The sequence below is a fragment of the Rhinolophus sinicus genome, chromosome 1 (genome assembly GCF_057876585.1).
Source record: "Rhinolophus sinicus isolate RSI-liver-muscle chromosome 1, RSI-T2T, whole genome shotgun sequence".
Taxonomy (NCBI): domain Eukaryota; kingdom Metazoa; phylum Chordata; class Mammalia; order Chiroptera; family Rhinolophidae; genus Rhinolophus; species Rhinolophus sinicus.
The window spans coordinates 161,059,636-161,087,072 of NC_142501.1; the positions used below are offsets into that span (position 1 = coordinate 161,059,636).

General features: G+C 36.7%; 1 protein-coding gene across 3 annotated transcripts in view; it reads right to left on the minus strand.

Moving 5' to 3' along the window:
• CNOT6L (CCR4-NOT transcription complex subunit 6 like) overlaps positions 1–25,183 on the minus strand; it is a 99,025-nt gene extending 73,842 nt beyond the window's left edge. Inside the window, exon 1 of one of the 3 annotated variants that reach the window (XM_074324421.2) lies at positions 24,510–25,183. Coding sequence is in view for 1 of the 3 variants with exons in the window: in XM_019720244.3 (XP_019575803.1) it covers positions 24,254–24,258 (5 nt within the window). In the remaining 2 variants the exon portion in view is untranslated. Of the gene's footprint in view, positions 1–23,905; positions 23,925–24,253; positions 24,393–24,509 lie in introns of those variants that run through there. The other 2 variants (XM_019720244.3, XM_074324423.2) reach the window with 2 other exon arrangements.
• Positions 25,184–27,437: the final 2,254 nt, after the last annotated feature.

Here is a 27,437-nt window from a genome sequence, read left to right on the forward strand (position 1 = left end):
AAACACCATGTTTTATGATGGTAGAGTCACATTAATTAACAAATAACATTCAGACTTTTTGGAATTTCATGTTTGTTTAACATCTATTCAACAAATGTTTATTGCAGACCTACTACTGCCATGTACCATGTTTCCCCGAAAATAAGACCTACTGGGAAAATAAGCTCCTGTTGTGAGCCAGACGGACGCATTTAGTACGTTATGACGATGTTCCAGAAGAAAAGATGACATGACTGTATTTGAATAAATGCAGACTGTTGCACATGAAAAAAATAAGACAGCCCCTGAAAATACACCCCCATGTGTCTTTTGGAGCAAAAATTAATATAAGACCTGGTCTTATTTTCGGGGAAACACAGTATAAGACCCGGTCTTGTTTTCAGGGAAACACGGTATTATACCAACCACCAGGACTTCAACAACGAACAAAATGAATGACATCTTTGCCCTCGTGTAGCTCACACCCCCTGATCGTACAACACACAGGCCTGACTAGGATGCGCAGACACCTCCCCAACATCTTGTGTGTTTACACCCCCCACACACACACACTCATATATACATACACACACACACCCTCATATTTTGCTGGTGGTAAAGCCAAATGCTACCACCACTTTGGAAAACAATTTGGTATTTTCTCATGATGTTAAACAAACACTTATACAAGCGAGCAATCCCATTCCTAGGTATTGACCCACAGTAAAATAACTTACGTTCACACAGGAACCTGTACATAAATGTTTGCAGCAACTTTATTCACAATCACCCCAAACTGGAAGCAATCCAAACGTCCTTCGACTGATGACTAGATAAACGGTGGTACAGCCATACAATCAAATGCTACTCAGCAATGAAAAGGACTGACTACGGATACACACATGGACGAATGTTAACTGCATTAAGCTAAATTAAAGGACATACTGGTTGCTTCCAAGTTTTGGCAATTATGAACAAAGCTGCTATGAAATCATCCCTGTGCAAGGTTTTGTGTGGACGTTAAGTTTTCAATTCATTTGAGTGAATACCAAGGAGCATGACTGCTGGAGGGATCATAGGGTAAGAGTATGTTTAGTTTTATAAGAAATTGCCAAAGAGTCTTCCGAAGTGACTGTACCGCTGGGCATCCCACCAGCAAAACAGCGTTCCTGCTGCTCCACACGCTCACCAGCATTTGGTATTATCGATGTTTTGGATTTTTGGTCATTCTAATGGATGTGTAGTATTTTGTTGTTATTTTACAAAGGGCTTTTTAAATTAAAAATCTTAAAGGCATTTGACATATTTGAAGATACATGTAAAACTTTTATATTTTAAGAAATAATCCTTGTCATTATTCTGATAACCTAGCATGCTATCAATACTGAGAAAGCTATGTATTACCTACAGACATCTGCAAAATATCAAGATAAATAATATTGTACTACAAAAAATAAAAAGATGAATAAAATAAGAAATAAAATTCTGCCAAAAAGAAAGGTAATTTAAGAATTCTTAGATTCACAAAAATGAGTAAGTTATATAAAGAGATCACTGTCCTTTCAAATGCCCATATTTTCTTTGATCAAAGGCAGTATTTAAGTATTTTTGTGAAATGTTTATTTATTATAAGCCTAAAGCCATAAAAGTATACTATGGCATTAAATTTATCTGAAGTTTATTCACCTGTTACACCATAATTTTTTTCTGAAGTTTTTCCATATTCTGATTGAGGAAATTAACCTGACTTTGCTTGGGTATTAGTTTAACCTATGAATGCAGGATATTTTCTTCTATAAATCACTCCTATACACATAAAACAATATTTAAAAAAAAACATTTAATATTATGAAAAATATTCTAATAAGGCAAACCATGTAAAGGAAACACTGGATGTTTTTAATTTATGGATTCAAAACCATTTTCTTCCCAGAAAATATACATATACACATATACATCTGAAGCATAAAGATTATCTTTAAAAGCATGCTTTAAGAACGTACTACCAGTAATACTTTTACACTGTATTTATTCTTTAGTTGTTCAATAACTTTAATTCAAATAAAATACCCTGGGTTACTATTTCTTTTTTTCGAAGAGCCTCCAGGTCACCCATGACGGCCTAAAAACAACCCCTACACCTCCAAGCAGTCATTTCCTTTCTTGGAGCAGGAAATATTTGTTTTCCCAACTACCTCAGAGAATAACATAGTAAGTAAAATCATCAGTAAGATATGTGATTTCCTGTCTCTTCTTTTTGAAACCAAAGTGCAATCACACATACAAAAAGTTTAGGCCTGGGTGTTATCCACTGGAAAACTTCCCTAAATGCCTAAATCCAAGGCATCTATAGGAGCAAGAAAGGATTTTATTTTAAGCCATCAGTTTGAACTGTCACCAATAAAAGACGCTTTATTGATCAATCCCAGTAGCAGTAACTAAATCAAGTAGCTATACTAAAGTGAAAATATGAGAAACATCTATTGAACAAACCTAATGGCAGTCTAAAATATAAATACTAATAAAACTGCCATGGCTCTCTCCAAGAAATACTAAAGTAACAAATCACAATCTCTTACCACAGCACACACTGAAGTCCTCTCTAAAAAACTGGTCCTCAACCAGGTGTGATTTTTGTGCCTCAGGGAACACTTGGCACTGTCTAGAGACATTTTTGGTTGTCACAACTTGAGGGAATGGTGCTAACTACACCTAGTAAGTAATGAGAGGTCATGGATGCTGCTAAACGTCCCACAACGCACCTGACAGGCCTTCACAACAAGAAATATCTTGCTCAGAATGTCCATAGCACCAAGGTTGAGAATCTTGCAAAAAAAATTACCTAAACATGAGTCTAGAGTATAGCGTATGCTAAACAAGTGTTTAGAAAAGTAAGTACTACTGGGGGGAAAAAAATCTTATGAGAGAGAGAAAGGGGAAAGTCAAAGGTATGAGGTTCCATATATCCATATGTTCTTGACCAAAGATATCCTGGCCAATTAAAATTCTCTAAGTGCTCAGAGAAGCTGATAGCTATTCCATCAAGGGGTGAGCATCTCAGCAATTTCCAAGTGGAGACAAATAACAAGTTGTAACTACCATCCAGGAGCACCTGACCGGTGAAAGGTGAAAACATTATCCATAGTGTTTTACATGTATCAATTCATTTGGCAATCACAGCTACTCTAAGTTGTAGTTATCTCTATTTTAGAGAGGTCCAGGGAACTTGTCCCTGGTTACATGGCTAGTGGGTGGCAGAGCTGGAATTTAACCCAGGCAGTCTGGTTTTACAGTCCCCGTCTTATTGAATACACGGCACTGCCTCATATGCTGGACCTGGGAAAGTCTGAGGACAGCAGGAGAACAGAGAGAAACTTCACAGAAACTCAGCCTTTTCCTGAGTACGAACCAGCAGCCGTCTATAGCGGGTGGGTGTTGAGCAAAGGAGCTAAGACCCAGCACATAGAACTAACTAGAGGAACTGCTCAGAATCACAAGACAGATGAGCTCTCGGTGGGGAAGAGTGTGTGGGAATGTGTGTATGAATTTGTTATGAATTTCACTAAAATAGTGTATACCACAAAATTGACAAATAATAATAAAATATACTTTACCGATTATTATAAATCCCATACAGCCAGTTGACTCTCACAGAATATTTTAGTTAATTTGTTGCTATACTTTTGTCTCTGTAGCCAACTTACAAATGAGTACATCAAATCAGTACATGAATGATGGTTAATAATGTTTCATTTACATTAAAAAGATAAAAGTGAAAACAGCAAAGACTTATGTCAGAATTTCACTTGTCTAATGACACGAGCAATTTCTTTGCTGATAATTGATAATGGTTGTCTCAATATTTTGTGCTATCACAACAGACATAGAACATTAATTAAAGTTTAATCTGGATTATTAATATTTCCTCCATCACTTTCTTAAGACTAGACAGTAAACAAATTGAGCTCTATTTATAGCATTTGACTATTCCTGTGATAGGAATACACCCCCCTGCATTTGTGGTACAAAATCTTCCACATGAATGGCAGGTTTCAAGCTATCAACAGGATGCCCAGTAACATAGCATCGTATTGAATTTCAGACAGAAAAAACCTCAAGCACAGATAATAGTAAAATATAGTAAAATAATTATCAAGTGATGAGTTTTGAGTATTTATCTTTGTTTCTAATATGACTTAATTTTATGCTATACAATTTAATCTTTAATAGGTTGTATTGAATAGCTTTCAAAATTCTTGACAAACCAACAACTGGCTCCAGTCAGCACAAGCCACCTCTAGCACACCGCTGTAAGTATATGAAATCTTGCCTCCCCCTCTGCTACAGATTCTCGATTCCTTGGAGTCAATTCTGCTTCACTGAAAAATTCAAATCAACTTGCTCTGTGCTGTACCCGGCAAAACTTATTTACTTTTCCCACACCACCGCCGTTCATTCATTAAGTAGCAAGACTAATGAGTTGTTCTTCATTTATAAGAACGTACACCTCCTATTATATGAGAACAGAATTAAAATTTTAGAAACAGAAGGAAACAAAGATCATATAAAGTCCAGTAGTTCTCAACCTTCGTTAGCCCTTAAGGAAGAAACAATACAGATTCTACACAGACACTTCCATAAAGTTGACGCGAACTTTATCCTAATACCAAAACCAAAGACATCACATGCAATGTTTTTTTTTAAATTTTAGCAAATCGAAATCTAGTAATATGTAAAAAGGATGCTACGTCAAATCAAGTGATGATTATCCCAGGAATGTAAAGTTGTTTAAAATTTTTTAAAAATTGATATAATCCACCTATATCCAAACTAAAATTATATGCATGATCATTTCATTAGATGCATAAAAAGCATCTGAAAAAATCCAACAGCCATTCCTATTTAAAAAGAAAACACTCTCATTTAAAAAATAAAAGGGAATGTACTCAGCCTGATAAATGGTATCTCTGAAAAACCTATAGCTAACATAATGACACTTAACAATGAAATTATGAATGCTTTCCTGTTAAGATCAGGAACAAGGCAAAGATGTCTGCTCTCACTTTTATTCAACTTTGTACTGAAGTTTCTAGTCCATGCAATCTGACAAGAAAAAGATATAAAAAGCATTAAGATTGGAAGGAGAAATTAAATCCATCTTTACTCTCAGACAAGACTGTGTATATGTGGAAAATCCTACAGAATCTACAAAAAAGCTACTAGAACTAATGAGTAAATTTAGCAAGATTGCAGGATACAAGATAAATATATCCCCCAAATCTGTTGTATTTCTATATACAAATAACAAGCAATCAGAAACTGAAATTTTAAAAATATCATTTGTAATAGCATCAAAAATTATAATACGTAGGGATTAATATGAAAAAGGATATGCAAGACTTGTATACTGAAAACTAGTATACATTGCTTATAAAAAAAAGAGTTAAATAAATGGAGACATACATCGTATTCATATAGAAGACTCAACATTGTTAAGATGTTAATTTTCCCCAAATTGACTTATAGATTCAACGCAATCCCAATCAAATCCCAGCAGTAGTTTCTATAGAAATTGACAAGCTTATTCTAAAATGTACGTGGGCATACCAAGGATTTAGAACAGCTTTGAAAACAAAAAATAAAATTAGACAAGTATGTATACTGTCTGATTTCAAGAGTTACTATTAAGCTACAGTAATCATGGCAATGAGATATCAGCCTAAAGATAAATAGCTCAAGAGAACAGAACAGAGAGTCTGGAAGTAAATTCACATGTGTATATTTTCAACAGAGGTGCCCAGGCAATTCAGTAGGGAAAGGAAAATCTTTAACAAGTAGTGCTGGAACAATTAGATGGCCATATTCAAACAAATGAACTTCAACGTTTAAAAAACGTTCACCATATAAAAAATTAACTGAAAATCAGTAACATGCATTGACATGTATTATGAATTCACTTAGTAATCACAACTACTCCAAGTTATAGGTGTTTTCATTATCTCTATTTTAGAAAGGCACAGGTAACTGCAAATGTAAAAGGTAAAATTATAAAACTTCTAGAAGAAAACATGGTAGAAAATCTTAGTGATCATGAGTTTGGCAAAGATCGAAAATAACAGAACAAAAGCATGATCCATAAAACAAAAACTTGATAGGATGAACTTCATCAAAATCAAGAACTTTTGTTCTTTGAAATACATTAAGAAAATGAAACAAACAATCCACAGACTGGAAAAGAACATTTGCAAATGACATGTGTGATACAGAATGTATATCCAGCATAAACAAAGAACTCTCAAAACTCATTAAAAAAACATTTTAATGGACAAAACATTTTTATACTTCACCAAAAATGATAAATGCAAATGAGCACATAAGATGTTCCAAGTCATGAGGGAAATGAAAATTAAACCACAATGAGATACCACTACACACTTATGAGAATGACTACAATTAAAACAGATTGACCAGGCAATAATGTGGAATAACTGGAACGCTCATATACTGCAGATAAGAATGAAAAACAGCAAGCTTTGAAAAACAGTTTCACAGTTTCTTAAAAAGTAAAATATATACCTATCATATGACCCTGACATCCTACTCCTAGACATTTACCCAAGAAAAATGAAACCATATGTCCACTCAAAGACTCAATTGACCCCAAATGTTCTTAGTTTTATGTGTAATAGCCAAAAAATGGAAACAACCCAAATGTCTATCAACAGGCTAAAAGATAAATAAAATGTGGTAAACACAAACAATGAAATATTACTCAGCAACAAAAAGGAATGACCTATTGATACGCATGACATGGATAAACGTCAAAATAATTTTGCTGAGTGAAAGAAAACAATTTTGATAGTTTCAGCAAACTGTATCATATGCTAATTGATATTTTTTAAAAACTGACCTAGAAGCAAGGTATTTGTGGAGAAGGTCCATACAGGTCTTGATTTTAAAACAACCCATATATTATACAGCATAATCCAATATATTAATAAGTTGGTAATACATTCTCACTTATCTTCGTATGTGTAGCCCCCTCAGAAACCCCAAGGAGACAAGTATAACTCTAGCAGGATGTACTCACATGGATAGATGACAGTTTGGCTACAGACCCAAGAACACCCAAACTCTCATACTATCATCCCCCTAAACCCTGAATCCAAGTAACCTGAATGGAGTACATAGTCATTCAGAAAACAGTTCATTTTTCTGACACAGGAACAACAAATGTAACCCCCATTACAATGCAGCTTACTATTCAACAAACTTAGAGACAACACGAGGGAAACTGTTCCCATTTCTCTAATGAATTCTCCCACTAGCAGTTCCTCTCTTTCGTTTCCTACTTCAGCTACTAACACAGACACTAACAAAATAAACGAGAACAATGGTTTGGGATTTTTTTATTTGTATTCTTCTCCTCCAAATTCTGTCAACCTAACTCCAATAGCACTCACATCCCTCTGAGGGCAGCTATAAGATACTTGCTTATAAGATAAGCAAGAATAAAGCCACAGAAGAACAAAGCTTCCACCTTCTTACGCACTCAGGATGCTGTTATGTAGTTAAGAAGGATCTAGCCAATACATCTGGCATGTGTTCATGGATAAATGTGCAATCATCTGTCTATTGTCTGCATTCTCCTTAACACGATCATCAAAGGTCGCTCGCTGTATCTGAATACTTCAAATTCTCCTTTGAATTCCCCTCCTTTCCACTATAGTTAACACACTAAAGTTAAGTGGGAGGGGAAAAGACAAAAGCAGGAGTATTATATTCACAAAGATGTCTACAGCTTAAGACCAGAAAGTTCACAGCCAAGTATACTCCTAAAATTGGAACTCAATAACAAGTATTGCCCAAAGAAAAGTATTCTCCTAAATCAATTGTCTGTGCAATGTGAAAGATGAGTACACAAGAATACACAGCACAGTCTGTTTCTTCAGAATCACCAGAAATGAAAACATCTCGGCTGCTATAAATTCAAGCGTGAATATGTTCAGACCCAAAATGAGACAAGTTTCAAAAGTCACAGATTATCTAGATATACCACATTGTTTAAAAAATAAGCCTATCAAGAGTATGAGCGTTCCTATCACTCAAAAGTAACAAATCCACTAGAAAAACTAGATTCAGTCCAATTATTTAAATGTGAAAAAAGAAAACTGAAGTTATATTCTAACACTTCATACAAAACAGAAGTATCTGTTTCTTTCTTCCACCTTCCAATTTCAGGCCCTGCCTCTCTAGTGATTTATAAAATCAAAGCAGTAATATTTCACAAATATAATGTGTTAAGTTTGTTTATGTAAGCAAAATATTGTGTATTAACTAAGAATGCTGTATTGTGTCAAGAAAATACAAACATTAATTCAAGAAATTTTTCTGTTTCTATTACTAGGAAAGTGAATTGGGTAAGTATTTAAAAACTAAGGATTTAATTAATAAATCATTTGAATAATGAATAGCTTTTCTAATTATTTTAGCTTTTCTATTTCTTTGGAGAATAATTTAATTATGTCTTGAATCCAAAGTTGACTGATAATGAAAGTCTAAGACTAACTATAACAGCTGTCCCATACGTTAGACTTGAACCAAATAATACAATGCTTCGGTGTTAGATGTACACAGAAATACATACAAAAAAAGGTGTTAAAACTAGTTTTATTTTACCTGAGAACTAGGGTTTAGAATTTGTAAAAACCATACCTAAATCTACAAGACTCCATTAAAAACAGTGGCGTAAAACAGAAAAACCTTAGTAACAAAACTCTGTCTGGGATAAAACTTGATAAGGCACAGAGAAAAGCTCCATCCAGGAAAGGGTTCTAAGGTGCCAGCAACTTAATTATGAAGGAATTTAAAAGGCAGGGTCAATTCTGACTCACATTGATCTAAAACAGATAGCATTAAACAATAGAGCTAATCCTTAACTTTCTGGCCTGACTAAATGCCTAATGAGAGCACCCACTCTCCTCACAGATGACTGCCAAGAAGGTGGTGCTTTGTACTGAGCGGAAAAGGTTTGAAGGGAAGGGGTGTCAGCTTTAAAATAGTTCCTAAAATAGTTGCTTACAAGGATAAAGAGAGCTTACAAAGGCTTTGAATCAAGCTTGGTTCCAGGAAAAGGATACTTTGGCCCTACGTGAAAGAAAAAACCAGCCATTGTAAAATACAGATACCCAGATTTTGTCAGCAGAAGGAAGAGTATTGTTCATTTCCCACAAAGGTAGCAGAGCCTTTAACTTGGATTCCTAGTTTTTCCTGGCAGGTAGATACACTGCAAAAGCAACAAAGCAAACTAAATATAAAACTCTTCTGAATTTCAATCCTGTGGTCAAAATGCCAACTTCACAAACTCATCAAAGGTCACAGAGGAACAAATTTCCTGTTTTGTTACTTAAACTTATTACCTTCCTCCTTAGCTAACCAATACAGAATTTCCTTCTTCTGGTTTTGAGGCTGACAAAATGAGGACAGTATACTTACAACATATTAGGAACAACAGTCAGTTACCCATTCAAGGAACAGAATTTGGTATGATTTTCTAAAACCCAGATGCAAATAATCCATGTCTATTATTTCTCCATTTGAGTAAGAACTAAATAAATATTTTCATTAGCAATTTTTTAAAACTTTATTTTGAGGTTTTACAAAAAGAGAAAAAGAAAATGTAATGCTTTACAAACATTTATCAAAAATCTATTACTTTTAATTAGAACTGTGAAACCTGCACTAGAAACCTTACAGTCTATGAAAGATGAAAAAAATGTAAACAATGACTACTGCTATATTATAAACATTTATTTCCCACCTCTTTCTAAAATGTATTTAAAGTTGCTTTCCACAAAGGATATATAACTGCTTACAAACTATTGTAATTTAATAAAGAAATGTGTATCAATTCCATAGAAGAGCTACTAAGAAGAAGAAAACGCAACTGGAGCGGTTCTTGACCAGGTTGACAATTAAGTGTGAAACGTGCTACAGGTGCTGTAATTCGTAACTAATAATAGGAACAATGAACTAAATTTGTATACAAGTTATACGCACAATACAAACACACTATATATGTTACTATTACTACCCCTAGCCTGTGACTAGCATTCTAACAATGAGAAAAAGGAAGAGTTACAATTATCTCAAAGACACTATAAGCAATGATGGCTACATGTTGCCTATGCACATATCACCCTTCCTGTATGTTATATGGCTTTATTAGTCCTCATCCTATTGAAATCTGGCTGTCTCTCTTATCACTCCAATGAAAACTGTTCTCATTAAACATAAATAACTTTGAATTACTAAAGCAATTTTCAATCCCCCTTTCAGTCAGTACTCATCCTGTATGGCGTGTCTGGTATTGAAAACCAAGGACCACCCTCTATTTCCTGAAACTTTCCCGCCCTCATCTTTTGAATCATGTTTTTAAGTTGGCTGACAGAAGACAGAGTTTATGAGTGGGAGAGAGACGAAACCATGCGCTGTATGCACAGTCTGTGTCCAGATACTGTGCTAGACGATTTGCATGCATTATCACATTTAATTTCACTAAAATTATAAATTATATATTATTAATTGCCATTTTACTGATGAGGACGTTGAAATGCAGAGAAGTTGTGAAACATTCAACACTATCATAGCTAATAAGTGACTGGAATGGAATTTGAACATGGGTCAGTTCAACTACAAAATCGAAGCTTCTTCTAATAAACTATGAAAAGTTTAATTTTAGACATTTTTAGAAGAAAATGCAGAATAATCATCTCATAATGGAGTACAGAAAATTTTTCTAAGCTAGATAAAGACCTAAAGAAAAAGAATGACAAATTAAACAATACAGAAAATTTTTAAGTCCATAAGAAAAGAGTAGTCATAAAACCAAAAGAATAAACAGGAAATTGGAGCAAAAAGTCTCTGTAGTATTTATAATAGATAATAAGGTAATGTGTCTAAAATATAAACATCTTTTACAAATCAATAAAAAAAACACGTAAACACCCCAGTAGAAAAATTGGGGGTAAAGGTCATAATGAGGCAAATGACAAAAAAATAAAAACAGTGGCCAAAAATAAATAAATAATAAAAAATATAACTCCTCTATTAATAAAATAAATGCAAATTTAAAAAATATGATATGCTATATATATTCTTTATTATGTATCAGAATGGCAAAGATTAATAATGTAAATAAGAATTTGGGGAAATAGGCATTCATTACACAACTGGTGGTAATATAATTTTACACAACATTTCTAAAGGGCAATCTGAAAAGACAAACCAACATTTTAAATGTGCAATCATTTTAATCCAGCAAGTCTACTTCTAGAAACTTATCCTTTAAAAAAATGTGCAAGGGTGTATATACAAGACTTTTTGCTGCATTAGTGTTGATAATCACCAAAACTAAGGAAACCAATTGCCAATAAAAAGGGGACTGAATTACAGCACATCAATAAAATGGATTACAATTCAGCCATTAAAAAGCATATTGTGTGGAAATCTAAAATGATGCAGTTATGGAAAAGTCTGTCAATTTCTCAAAAAGTTAAACACAGAATTACCATATGAACCAGTAATTCTACTCCTAGTTATATACCCGAGAAGTAAAAATATATGTCCACAGAAAAATTTGTACATGGATGTTCACAGCAGCTTTATAATAGCCAAAAAGTGAAAACAACCCAAATGTCCATCAGCTGATGAACAGATGAACAAAATGTGGTCTATCCACGCAATGGCGTATTATTCAGCCACAACAAGGAATGAAATAGTATTACGTTACAACATGGAATAATCTTGAAAACATTACGTAAGGTGAAAGAAGCCATACACAGAAGGTCACATATTGTATAATTCTGTTCATATGAAATGCCTAGAATAGGCAAATCCACAGAGACAGAAAGTAGATTGGTGGTTGCCAGTGGAATGGGCAAATTGGAACTGCTAATAGCTATGAGCTTTCTTTTAAGGTGATGGAAATATTCTGGAATTAGATAGTAGTGGTGTTCACAACAGTGAAATTACTTCGAAATGGTGAATTTTGTGTTATGTGACATACATCTCAATTTTTCAATGCTATAAATTTTTTAAAGCATGTTGATGGGGAAAAAATGGCCATAATATGATGTTAAGTGAAAAAGTAAGTTTAAAAAACAGTGTAACAGTATGATTCTATTTATGTGTGTTTATATAGTTATGTAAGTATGTATCGCCCAGCAACAGAAAATGATACTATATATATTATACTAACAGTCTTGATCACCATGAGATAGGATAACCAGAAAATTATGCTCTTCAATATCATTTTATTTTTCTTACAAAGAACACATATTACTGCCAAAAGCAAATATGAAAAAAATTACCATCTGCAATAAAAGTACAGTACTATAACAAAAATACACAGAATAGATTTAAACCAGGAGACAATACAAGCAAAGATTATTAAGTTGGGGTCCATAAACATCAGAAAATCTATGAATTTGTATAGGAAAAAGAATTATATCAGTATTTTCACTTATCTCCAATTAAAATGTAGTACTGCTTTCAATTAGACCTACTTACCATAATATTAGACAACCTACCATAATATTAACAGTAACTGATTTGTCACTAACACAAATTATATTTTTATATCACATTATAATTGTTACAGATATCTCAAAATACCATTTACAAATATCACTGCTTCAAATATACATGTCACTATATACATATCATCTATATACAGAGGGTGCCAAAAGAATGTTTACACATTTTAAGAAAGGAAAAAACCGTATTAAAATTGTAATACTCAATATATACCAATAACAAAAGATGCAAGCAAGTCATGTGTATCCATTTTTTTGGCACCCCCGGTATCTCACCACTTCAAAATTATGGTAGTTATTAGACTCACTGCTAGATCTTGTTATTTGAATGCATTGATAAAGGGGCACATATATAGTAGTATATCAAAAATTTGTTTTTATATATTCTAGTTTTCAATATATCTTATTTTCTTTCATGGACTAAAATCATTATTCTAAAAAAGGCTCTATAGCCTTCTCCAGACTGCACAAAGGTCCCCAGCATCAACGTCCAGCCACAACCAAACCCAGCACCCAGGTATTAGAGTCGGGAAAGGAAACCAATCATGAGGATAGTATTCTCATCATTCAGACATAAAGTAATTAGGCCCTGAATTCAGGCAAAAATGGAAATTATTCCAATTTTAATCAAGTTGCCTAATACAAAATTCATAATTTTCTTCCCTAAATTGTTTCCTGATTTCTCAGTCATCTCTGATGTCTTCATACTCAATCACCAATGTCACTTAAAAGCTTTCTTTTCTATCCATTGACACAGATCTATTTCTTGACTTATATTTCAGATTTTAACTCTAAGAGCCTCCCTCCTCTCATTCTGATCTCAATAGATTCTGCATACTTCAACCAAATTAATCTTCTTAAACAATTGTTTTCAAACTGCTACCAACCTGCTCAAAACCACTCAATGTTTCCGATGTCTTTAAAAATAGTATTGATAATTATAAGATCCTAGAGATACATTTGCAGTAACTATTAATCAAAACTATTATATAGGTATGCCCTACAAAATGTCATCTAAAACGTTATAACATAAAACTCAGGTAATTAGTAATAAGAAAAACTCAATTTACGGAGGTGAAAAAAAAACAAACAAACGCTTGCTGCTCTAGAATTGAACCTAGGATAAAATTTAATCGCTTACACAGGCATCTGAACCCCTCCATAACCATCACGCGCCATTTACCTTGCCAGCCTTGTTCCCACTGAAACTCTGGAAGTTAACCAGAAATTACATCAATTTTCCTCTCACCCTTGAATCTAGACTCATGTCTTTCTTCTGGTACATACCTGTTTATGTAATTTCTACCACTTGTCACGCCATTTGATTATTCATTCATGTAATAAACAGTTACTAAGGCTGTAATATATACCAAACACTTGGTATGTAGTAGGGGTTAAACCCCTACTATGTATCAAACTAGGTCTTTAAAGGTGAGGTATCTCTGCCCTTAAAAACTCAGTCTAACGGAAAAGCAGAGACATAAATAAATTAGGTAAACACAAGACAATGTGGTAAATGTTATGAAAGGGGAATGCACAGGATGCTAGAACAGCACATAGAGCGTCAAGCAAAGACTGGAAGTGTCAGGAAAGGTTTCCCAGAGTAGGGAGCCCCTGATGTGAATTACGAGTATTAAAGAAGTCAGTGAGGTCCTAAAAGATAAGGTATTGTAGGCACATACAAAGCACAAACCAGGCTATAAGTCACTCAGTATAGCCAGACTAGGGAATCTGTTCAAGAGAAAGGAGTAGTAATAAATGCTAAAACCGGAGAGGTACGCAAGGACAAGATCAGGAGGCCTTACATACAATGCTATGAAATCTCCATTTTATTCTAAAAGCAGGAAGCGGCAGTGGGATATCCTGCAAAGTACACAGGTTCAGGGATTCTAATGACCTAAATCTGAATACGAGCTCTGACATTTACTTGTTACACGGCTTTATCAAATTTGCCTCTCTTAGCTTCAGTTTCCTCAACTATAAAATAGGGAATAATATCAATTTTGCCAGAATTCTAACAGGAGGTTAATTTGTGTAAATCTCCTAGCACAGGGCTCAGCAAACTATAGCTTGGTTGGCCAGTGATGAATGGTTTTACATCTTTATAGGATTGTTAAAAGAAAAAAACTACAACACAAACATAAAGAATATAGGACAGAGATCTTATGTGACCCAAAAAGCCAAAATACTACATCTGGTCCTTTACATTAAAAACTTGCCAGTTCTGGTCTTACACATAATAGGCAACCAAAAAAATAGTAACTATTTCATTGAAGGATTTTATGTAGGGAATTTAAGCAATGTCCAATGAATTTTACAAGGATTTCTCTGGTGACAAGTCACACAAAGGAAAAGAAGTTAAAGGCGCAGCAATGCATGTTGGGAGATAAGCTGGCAGGATGTTGCAATAATCCACTAAACTCTTCCTTTCCTTCCTTCTCCTCCCCATAAAGGTGAGATCCACTTCTACAACTTTCTTTATCCCTGCAGGTTACAAACCCATATTACTCTGTACTTGTTAACTATTTGTCTGGGGTTACATCCCTTATAAGTAAGTAGTGTAACAAGTAAGTATTTTGCAGTCAAACATCCTGTTTTAAATATTGGTAAAACCAGCACTGGCTTTATCAATATTTAAGACATTATTTAACTTGTATGTCTCCTAATAATAAGAAACAATAATAGACAACACATATGGAATTTCTTAGTTCAGTTTTGTTTTTTACTATGGATGTGCCATGTACTATTCTAAGCACTTTATGGGTATTATTTCATTTAATCCTCTCAATAACCCTGTAAGGACTATTATCTTCCTATTACAGATGAGGAAACTGAAGCATGGAGAAGTTAAATGTGTTTCCCAAGAGCTGGAAAGTGAAGGATCCAAAGTTCACATTCTTAACTACATATAGAATGAGAGTCATGCTGTCTAAATCAACGGATTTTTGAGAAGACTAATTTAGATTACACATTTAAAGGGTAGGGGAGTGTTTTTCACAGTCCTTAGTACGCAGTAGTCCAATAAATATTAGTTCCATTTCCTGGTAGAAAAGACTATATATTCTAAATTTTTTTTTTAGTCCCCAGAACCCTGAAATAGCAGCTTATAGCTAGTAGATGCTTAATACTAATGTGATAGATATACTTTTGGTGATTAAAATTATTGTACTATATCAAGGCTATCATTGTGTGTAATTCAGAACATATTATTTCATAAATTTATATGTAGATGCTGCAGAAGACTACACTAAATATGAACCCGTAGCAGAACGTACCCTGTCAGGTTTTTGGTTTTGTTTTGCTTAAATATAAACATTAAGATCAGACAGTAATGAACAAAAATGCAAAGGCCCCAACAGTCTTTGTACAGAGACATTAAAATTGGTATGTACTACATTTAGGTCTATTCTCTTGGTAGTATTTGTAACTGGTATTATGTACTCTGATCTATGTTACTCATTTAAGGAATCTAAGTAATTTGGGAAGAGAAAAATAAGATTCTAAACTGTAAGATTACAGAGAGGTTCTCTGTGCAAAAGACAAATGTAAGGAAGATAAAGTGTTATAACTTCTATTTTGTGTCACCAATTTCTGTTGTTAATAAATGAAAACAATATGAAAGCCCCAAATTACTCGGTGTCTATTCGGTATGAATGACCAGTCTCTCGCGCAATAAACTGCACTACTTGTTCCTTTGGAAAAAAATCACAAATAAATTATTTTCTGTAATGAGATTTTAAAGTGGACTGAGAAAAATTAATGAAAACCAACAGTCCTTCCACAAAAGAGAATAGAAAACCAAAATTCTATTACCACTTTCCAATTCTGCCTTAAGAGGAAGATTCTTAGCTAAACTCAAAGTTATTTAACTTCTGAGACTTATAACATGAAGGACAGAAATAAAATAAAAATAAAAATATTTGTCTAATCAGAATGTGGCTGCATGAAAATACAATTAATGTTTCAAAAATTAAACAAAGGGTAACCACTACATCAAGTGGTGAAACATAACCTTACTTTGCAAAGCAAAATTTCCTAAGAAAGCTATCAAAATTTTTTAAAAACCTTAAAAAAGCTAAAACCAATGATGTTGAATTATTTTGGGGAAAAAAAGTAAGGTGACAGCCAGGTTCAAAGTAAACATGGAATTCTTCATTAACCATACCCTCAATGTCACAAAGATTTGCTCCCTTCTTTTTATTTCTATGATTAGCACTTCTTTATGGTTTCTGCTTCCTGTGTTTCCCCCTCCAACCTAATTACCAAACTGATCAAAAAATTCTCCACTGGTTTTAAAAATGTTTTTTGAAAAGAAACAATATTTTCCATTCCTCAAGAAATCTGAATTATTCAGAAAATATTCAGTAAAGGATTAAGTGCCTGCCATATGTGCATATGGATTAAAGAGAGCATTAAAGGAGTAGGGATGTAAGAGACAAAAGGAGGGGGAAAAGCTAGCCCCTCTTTTCCAAACAAGTTAAACATTACTATTGCCACTCCTTACTGCACACAGCATCTTCAATTTTCTAATCCATATTTCATACTTCCATAAAAACTCAACCCTAACACCCCTTCATGATAAGACTCAAGCTAGGAATAGAAGAGAACTTCCTCAACATGATAAACGGCTTCTGTGAAAACCCCACCACTATCATCATACTTAACAGTGAAGACTGAAGGCTTTCCCAAGATCAGGAACAAGACAAGGATACTGCTCTAGACACTTCTTTTCAACAATGCACTAGAGGTTTTAACGGGCAATTAGGCAAGAAAATGAAATAAAATGTATCCAGATTAGAAAAGTAAAACTACATTTATTTACAGGTAACGTGATTCTTGTTATACAGAAAATCCTACAGAATCCACTAAAAATCCATTCGAACTAATAAACAAGTTCATCAAGGCTGCAAAATATAAAATCAATACACAAAAATAAATTGTTTTTATACACTTGCAATGAACACCCCAAAAATGAAATTAAGGAAATACCATTTACCATAGCATCAAAGGACACCATCAGCAAAGTGAAAAGACAGCTCACTAAATGGGGGGAAATATTTACAAGAATAAAAGACTAAAATATTTTGGAATAAATGCAACAAAAGCATTGTAAAGCTTATACTCTGAAAACTACAAAACATTGTTGAAATAAATCAAAGAAGATCTAAATAAATGGAAAGATCCCATGTTCATGAATAGGAAGACTTAATGTTGTTAAGATGGCAACGCTCCCCAAATTGGTCTACAGATTTAACACAATTCCTATCAAAACCCCAATTTTGCTGGCTTCTTTGCAAAAATTAACAAGCTAATCCTAAAATTCATATGGAAATACAACAGACCCCAAATAAAAGAATCTTGAAAAAGAAGAACAAAGTTGGGAGGACTTACACTTCTCAATTAGAAAGCTACAATAGTCAAGACAATACTGGCATAGGGAAAATCATATAGATAAACGGAATAAAACTGAAAGTCCAGAAATAAACCCTCACATTTAAGGTTAATTGATTTTCGACAAGAGTGACAAGACAATGCTATAGAGAAAGAATAGTCTTTTCAACAAATGGTACCGGGACAACTGGGTATCCACATGCAAAGGAATAATGTTACGACTCCCTACATCAGGTCATAACAGAAATTAACTCAAAATAGATCAAAGATCTAAATGTAAGAGCTAAAACTATAAAAACACTTAGGACAAAACAGAAGGGTAAATCTTTATGACCTTAGATTAGTAAATGGTTTCTTAGATATGACACCAAAAGCACAAGCAACAGAAGAAAAAATAAATTAGACTTCATCAAAATTAAAAACTTTCATTCTTCAAAGGACACCATCAGCCAAGTGAAAAGACAGCTAACTGAATGGGGGAAAATATGTGCAAATCATATATGTGATAAGGCACTTGTATCTATAATATACAAAGGACTCTTACAACTCAATAACAAAAAGATAAACAGCAATTTAAAAATGGGCAAAAAATATGAATATATATCTCAAAAAAAGACACACAAATGGCCAATAAGGAAATGAAAAGACACTCAGCATCATTAGGGAAATGCAAATCAAAATCACAATGAGATAAGATACTACTTAACATCCACTAGGGGAAGTATGATCAGAAAGACAGATAACAAATGTTGGCGAGGATGTAGGGAAACTGGAGCACCCTCACACACACTGTTGGTGAAGATGTGAAATGGTGAGGCGGCTTTGAAAAACAGTCTGGAAGTTTGTCAAGAGTTTAAACATAGAAACACCATATGATCCAGCAATTATACTCCTATGCATAGACCCAAGAGAAATAAAAACTATACATTCAAAAACTACACAATTGTTCAGAGCAGAATTATTTACAATAGCCAAAAAGTAGAAACAACCCAAATGTCCATCAGCGGACAGATAAACAAAATGTGGCCTATCCATACAATCACATATTATGCAGCTGTAAGAATGAAGCACATAACATGGATGAACCTGGAAAACAGGGTAAGTGAAAGAAGCCTGTGATAAAAGATCACTTATCATATTAAGATTCCATTTGTATGAAATACCCAGAAGAGGCAAAAATATAGTCAGAAAGTAGATCAGTGATTGCCTAGAACTAAGGGGATGGGAGAATGACGGGTAACAAAGAATACAGGATTTATATTTCAGGTGATTAAAATGTTCTAAAATTGTAGTGATGGTGGCACAAATGTGAATAAACACTACTGAGTTATGTATTTTAAATGGACTAGTTCTATGGTAAGTGAATTATATCTCAAAAAAAGCTGTTATCAAAAAAGAAACCTCTAAACTCTAAGTAATCCCTGATCTACCACCATTCCATTTTGTTACTCCCTCTCAGGATGTCTGAAACACTGTAGAGTGACCTGCACTTGTTTGTTCACTGGTTTGAAATAACTTTTTTTTTTTATCTCCCTTACTCATAAGCTATAAGTTTCACAAGAGTTTCTTCTACTTCTTTCATACTTCTCTTTAGAACTGAGTATAATACTGTGTACAGAATAGGCCCTTGAATAACGTGTTTAATTTTTAAATGTAAAATATTAAAAATATTTGCCATGGAGAAGTTAACTAGACTACTAAAAAATCTTCTTCTCGGGGAATACAGATATATATATAAAACTTCCGAGATCCCTAACCAAACTCTTCAGAATAAAAATAAGCATAGGTGGACCAGAGCTGAGGTTTCACATTACAAGAATCCTAGGCAATGAAAGATAAGGTGTGATTCAATTAAAATTAAAGTTGTCCAGAGATAAAATGCATTTAATGTATTAGAGGTTCAGTGTTAGTACAGTTAGTCAAAGAAAGTTGTAGTAGTTTCATCATGAAACATGAGCTCAAGTTAATAATTAAGCCTTTACTTGATGTTTACTTGATAATTTTATTGTTCTTTCTGGGTTAAGGCTCACATATATTAATTACAATGACTTCAGAATTATAAAAAACGGCAACAGCAAACAATAAAACACAGTAAGGTTCATGTAAATGATATTTCTTTAGAGCATAAGGTAATAATAATAATAATGCTTATCTCAACAACAGAAAAAGAAAATTCAAAAAATGTGTTTCCCATGAAACTATACCCCAGAAACTGAAATTCAAACTTAGCTGATGTATTACAGAATTGTACACTTGAAACCTATGTAACTTTACTAATCATTGTTACCCCAATGATAAAAAAACAAAAGTCGACTGATTTCAAAGTACAAAAAGAAACAACTCAAACAGCAAGAATCCAGTAGGCCACAATGACAATCAATAACTGGATAGTAAAGGAGAGACCCACTAATGGTTATAAAGTACATTTGTAATGTTCTCTGTAAAATTTGTATCTTTAAATAGCTGAAGTTCAGGTGTTATTCAAACCCATCATAGAAGAAACCTTCTTCTCTCCTCCTCCTCCTGAGGTTCTTCCTCTTTCCTTTCTCTTTCCTTTTCCCCTCGCCCCAATTTTATTCTTTGAAAATGGAAAGCAATTTTTAAGTATTATAATTCATTTTTAGACATAATTTCATAAATATATGCTATCATCTAAAATAACATCATGAAATGCCCCAAGCTGTCCGCTCTCCAAGGCTACATTCCCATACCCCTTGCATTAAAATAGAACTGTGACAAATTCTCACCAATGAAATGTGGGCAAATGTTTGTCATTTTAAGGCTGTGGATTCTTAAGAAATGGTCTGTGAGAAGCAAGCAGGGCTCCGAGGCCTTATGTGGAGCTATAAGATATAAGAAGTCTGGGCCCCTCACTTACCACATGGAGGAAAGTCACAAGCCTCCTACCCAGGAGCACCTGCACTGCACTCTTATATGAGCAAAATACAAACTTGCACGTGTTAAGCCACTGAAATTTTGGAGTGTATTTATTACCCTAATTGGTATTACCCAAAGTACTACATGCACAAAGTCTTAAGTGTTTCAATTCCTCCTAATTAAAGACATTAACGGGGATATTTTGGAAAGATTGTTTAAAAGCCCATTTAAGTAACATTACATTTTAAAATCTAAATTGCCACCTTGATTTTGTTGTAACTCCTTTAATTTACACAATGATGGCATAAGCAGTTCCACTGTTAACAGTAAATTTCACTGTCTACATATCTTAATATATTAGTTCAGAATCATCTATTTTCATATTACAGAAATGTTTTCCTCAATTCTCCCAAATTAAAAAACAAACGGTATGAAGTGTTTTAAATACTATAATTTATAATGTCTAGTAAAAATTGCCAAATACCTAGTTAAGGGCAAAATTCTATTCAATTGTTTCTAAAGAATCAAAAATTATCATTTATAATTTTTAAGGTAATAATTCTTCCTTTAAATATAACTATATGACAGATAATTCTGTTTGTTGTAAATGACGCATTACCTATAACACACTATAACAAAACAGTGATATTTTGCATTCTAATAAAGTTGTCCCTACTATCCTTCACAAAAATCCTTCACAAATTTGTTGAAATTTTATTGCTTTACTAGGTTTTATTTATTTGTTTATTTTTTTAAAGCTTAACACTGCTGATATAAATAATGATAGTAAGGTCTAACTGGGAAACTTGGCATTAGTAAACAAACTGTCATACAAACTTAAGCCAATGAAACTTCTCCTATCTTCTCTTCACTCTGCCTTCACCAATAAAAATAAAAAAATTAGAGAGAGAGAGAGAGAAAGAAAAAGAAATCATTTAACTTCTGTTGCCTTAAACTCCACACCATTATTTTTTCCATCACAGTTAAAATTAAATGAACAGAACATTTACTACTCCACGCAGAATAAAAATGGAAAATTATTGAAAGTCGACAATTTTTGCTTCCATTCAGGAAAATATTCCAAGAGATTTTGTTTACCAGAATCAGTCAACATAAGCTAAAAGAATTACATAGCAATTTTTGTATCACTTATACTTTGTGGACCTATATAAAGTAAACTAGTTTTTTGAACCTTTTTAATGCTTGATTGTATTGGAACATATATATGTGCACATAGCTTAATAATTTTTTTCCAGAGTTGCACAGCAAGAACTCATAAAAAGTGTAATGAAACTGAGATGTGTCCACTCAAAAATATGAAAAAATATTAAGCATGGCTGTGTAGTCTCTACCTATAAACTACACTAGGTATTTCAATGAGTCTCATTTCTAGAAAAAAAATTCTAAAATACAACATTGAAAGTTGTTTATTTATACCTTATGTATATCAAAGGACTCTCAAATGTTCTGTTGTCTTGATTTTTAACTTAGTTACATAACATTGCTCAGTAATTAAATGATTATTTGTACTTATAAATGTTTTCAATGTCCACGAATGCAGGAGGAGGAACTACTTAACTAAGCATCTACTATGTGCCAAACATGTTTTCTCATTCTATCCTGACAGCCATACTATAAATGTATTATCTCCTTGTTGCAGATGAGAAAACAGAGATATAGATATTAGGTGCCTTGCCTAAGGTCAAACAGCTAATAAAAATGGCACAGCCTGAGTTCTGAGGTCTGTGAAACAAGTCCTTGTTCCACTGAACTATGTGTTGTTTTTCCAGCAGTGGTCACAGAAAACAGGTCTCCATCTCTCCTGTTCTTACCCCCACTTCTCAGTGAACAGCATGGAACATTTCTTTGTGAGACCAGGTTCAGAAAGGACCAATCTCTGGCCATTATACAGAGCATGGCCTTCAAGGAAGGAATCTATATGACTTTACCCATAGGGTTTTAGCTACATGAGCTAAGTATGCAAATGGAAGAGGGTGGAGTAGATAAAGTAAATTAACAAATAATTATCCAAATGACATTTATACTTAACGCTGGAATGCACTGTACACCTATTTGCAGATTTCTCTTTATGGTTGCATTTACTTAGACTACTCTCAAAATAGCTTTCCAGGAGCACACGCTGAGTAGACAATAGATGTTGCTTGATCTAAGTTTTGCAGACTGTGAGAGAAAAGGTGTTTGTGCACAACAATCTTGAGTGACGATTAAGATAACTGAAGGCAATAAGGTAGCATTTCCTAAAATGTAGTACTGTGCCTCCAATGTGTGAAAAGCTCAGCTAAACTGCCTGAACACAAATCCATCTAAACAGCCTAAACACTCGGCAGAGTTAAGGAGGATGACAGCTCCAGTAACTTCCTCTTCCTCACTGACCTCCTCAGCTCCACGAGTACACGCCTTTCCCCCTAGGAGGCAGGATAAAACAATTTCAAATGCACAAAATCGATCCAATCCCACCAACACCACAAGACAGGGAAGCCAGCTTCCATTTCCTCCCCTGCTCCTCAAAGGAAATTTTTATCTTAAAAAAAAAAAGCATACATCTTACCACCCATAAAGTATTTGCAATGAAAAATGAAAATATTTAGTCCTTCCACAGAGCCTTAAGAAACACATGAAAAGAAGGGATCTCGACACCGCGTATTCCCTAGATTCACTGCTTTGATTCACTTTCCCTCGGGTCCCACAGCCTGCCAGGGGGAGGGCTTGCAGTTACAACGCCAAAATATGCCTTCGCCTCTCAGGAGACGCGGAGGCGGCTGCAATTGGCACGTCCCGCCTCCGACCCTCACCTGCCTAGGCCCAAGACAGTACCCAGGGCCCGCGAGTCTCAAGCGGCGTCCCGGGAGGCCGGTGGGAGGCAGGCGGACGGGCTGGCGCGGAGGCGGTTAGGCCTCGCTGCAGGCCGGCGCGCTTCCTGCCGCGGCCGGGAGAACGGCGGCGCAGCCCGGACCCGCAGCTCTCCTCCGGGCCTGGCTGCTGTACGGGTACCGCGCACACACTCACCCTTCCCGGCCCGACCCCCGCGGAGTAGCTCTCACCTGCGAGGCTTCGGAGCCTCAACCACAAAGGGGGAGGAACACGCCACTTGGGGGTCCCGGACACACGGATCCCGCCCCCAAAGTCCCGGGCCCTGGGCGCAGACCCCCCCCCCCCGGCCGCGCACACACACACACTCCCGGAACCTTCGGCACCTCTGACAGACTCGGGTCAGTCCCTCACCCGACACACACCCACTCGCTGTGGGTCCTCAGGGCCGCCTCCCCGCCCGCCAAACTCCCAACTCGCAACCCACACGCACATTCGTCTTTTTCCAATCTCATTTCCCCGGGGACGCGCTCCTTTCCCCCACACTCTTGATCCTACTCAGAGGCACAAAAACACTCTACCTCATTCTCTTCCTCTGGCTCAGGAGGAGCAACAGCAGCCATTTCCCCGCGGCAGGGGAAACACACAAACACGCGCGCCCGCGCGCACCAGGCCCCCACAGATGCTTCCCCTCCGGAGCCGCGGCCGCAGACACAAACACAAACACCCACGGGCTGGCCTCGCTCCCGCCCGCCCCGAAAGGAAGCCGACTCGCGGGCGGCGCGCGCGCGGGGCACCAGGGCCCGGGGTCGCGAAGGGCCTGCGCCCCCTCCTCACCTGCATTCAGCGCGCCGGGGTCCGGGCGGCGACGGCGGCGGCGGCGGCGGGGCGGCTGGTGCTGGAGCTGCGGCGGCGGGGGAGGCGGTGGCGGCGGTGGCGGCGGGGCTGAGGGCAGCAAAGACATGCAGGCAGCCCGCCGGGGGGAGAGGCACCGGCCGGAGGGGACGCGGGGCGGGCGGGCCGGGCCGGGCCGCCTGAGGAACCGCAGAGGCGGCGGTGAGGAGGGCGGCTGAAGGCAGATAGGAGACCGACCGGGGGCAGGGAGGGGGACGAGGGCCGCGCTGCCGGGCTTCGGGGACGGTGACCCTGGGAGCGCAGGAGAGGCCCCGGGGCCGCAGTCGCCGACGCGAAGGCCCCCGCCGGAGGAAGCTGCGCCCCCGCAGCCGCCGAAGCTGCGGCTACCTTTCCGAGAGCCGCGCAGAGCCTGGCCTTGGCCTTGGCCTCCTGGCGCTGGGGCTGCCGCCGCTGCGGGGGTTGCTGCTGCGCCTGCTGCTGCTGGGGCCGAGACTGGTACACAGAAACGCCAGCTTTCGGTGTCTTCGCTCCGGCTCACACACGTTCACACCCCCGAAGGCCGGGGGAGAGGCCTCCGGGCGATATCGGTATTGAGATTAATAACAAGGTGCAGAGAGTGCGAGAAGAAGGGTTGATTGACGTTGAGGGGCTGGCGGGAGTCAGTCACTCCCCAGCGCCGAGGGGTGGGGTGAGGGGAAGAAGGCGGAGCTTCAGCGCCGCGCCTTGGCCCCTCCCCCTGGGCGCCGTGTTTGGTAGTGGTGCGCGTGCGCGCGCGGCGGCCAGTGATCGTTCCTGTTTTCTCCTCTACTGTTGCTGTCCTCCTACTCTCTTTTCACGGCTTGAATGTGGAGCAGCGCTGGGAAAACTAGTGGAGTATTAAAAAATCACATCCACACATCCATGGCGGGAAAGAGATTGGCGAACCCACCTCATCCCGTGTTCGTGCGTGGACTCGGCGCTGTTTACCACACCTTTGCCAGAGGCCGCCTGACCGCAAAGCTGAGCACTGGTCTGGGTGGCTAATGAGACGCCAGGTGAGGTTAAGTGACCGAAGGAATGTTTTCTGACATCTTCGGTGGGTTTTTTTTCTTTTTTTAAATAACATGTAACATCTATAGGTTGTATCGCGAAAGGTAAATAAAAGAAACTGTGATGCTCTGCGATTATCCCGTCTTATTTATTTTCTAATTCTCCCTTCTCGCGATAGCATTACGTTTGGCTACAGAATGAAGACATCAAAATGTAAACTAGAAGTATTAATGTTTACTGGGTGAACATTTGACATTTTAAGTTTCTGGGTTTTAATTTTCTTTTTGTGGGTCAGCTTTAGCTTTTACCACCAGCAGTCCAAAAACAAATTATACCAGCTCTGGAGACAGAAGAATACTGCTGTTGCAGTTTTGCACAACCCCTTAATGCATGCGTGCTCCGAGCTTGTGTACTTACTAGTGTTGTTCATGAGTATATTAACAGTGTTCTGTATTTCCTCTCCCCACCCCCCCACAGGGGTGTTGTTTAGCACACTAAGCACGTTGTGTTGATTGCAATTAATCTTAGGCCCTATTATTGAATGCAAAATACCTTCCTTTCCTAGGGGAAAAGATGTGGTAAAAATGCAAACCATTTAGGCAGAACCGTTCAACTATTAGAGGAGTCTACCACTGCAGAAGAACAATTGCACGACTTTCATCTTTGTTACCTGGAAGAGTGAGTGAGTGAGTGAGTGAAGCCCCTCAGGACTTAGAAGACTTCAGGCTACTTTGTTTTCTACCTGTGTTGTTTCCATTTCTCTCCCTAGCAACACGACCCCCATACCAGCTTCTGTAATGGGAGTCAAAATGGCCTCCATCATTGAAGAAGTGCCACTCATTCCCAACTATCTTGAGTTTAAGCTGACATATAATGAATAATTATCTTTGGCTTTGTAAGCAACAAAGCCAAACAAGTCACTTCAGGAGCCCAGAATAGTAAACCTGCCTCAATGGCATCTTGCCACAGCATTTCTCCTTGGTACACAAACACTCTTCCTCGAGGAGATATACTAGGAAATGTTAAAGAGGGACATAAACACCTAAATATATAAATCAGATGATGAGATATTCTCACAGATTTAAGCTTCTTCAAATACCTATAGCTATATAGAGTCCTAGCTATTCATTCATATATAATAAACATCTGTGGAGGGTGAATTATATTCCAGACATTGTATTTAGCATCAGAGATAAAGATAAGAATATGTAGTATTCTTAAGTAGCTCACAGTCAGTGTAGGGCAAGCAGGCACATAAACAGGAAATTCTCACAGGACAAACCAGAAATGAAAGTATAAAAGGCGACACAAAATTAAGAATCACAACAATGCCCAGGAGGATAAGGCTGATGACACTGGCGTTTTCACTTGAGCCATGTGATCCCTGCCACTTTCACAGGCTGACTAGCAGTAGAGAGTGAAGTGTGGAAAGGAGAGCCTTTGTGGATGTTAAACACTGACAAATAGTGGGGTTTGCTGGTCCTGAAGCTCAGGTTTATATACGGGATGTTCACTGTTGGCCTTTAAATTTTAAATAATAAATGCGTCACAATCCATTGAAGAATTATAATTGTGACATTCAGAGTTAAGAATACTGGATTTTATTATAAAAAGGTCAGTCGAATGCGGGTTAAATTTAAATAATCTCTCCTCTCTGGGTTGCTCTCTATGCCATATATAGCAAATGGATTGACTCACTGAAAGCAAAACAAAAGCAATACTTTTACGTATCATATCATCCAAAAATAGATTGTTGTTTTACTCATTTGCAATGAGATTGAGATTAAAGAAATAATACTTTTTAAGTAGTTGGCACTATACAAATGCTGAGAAATTAAATCTTCACTGATATAAAAACAAACCCCTTCTCCAAAGACCCCA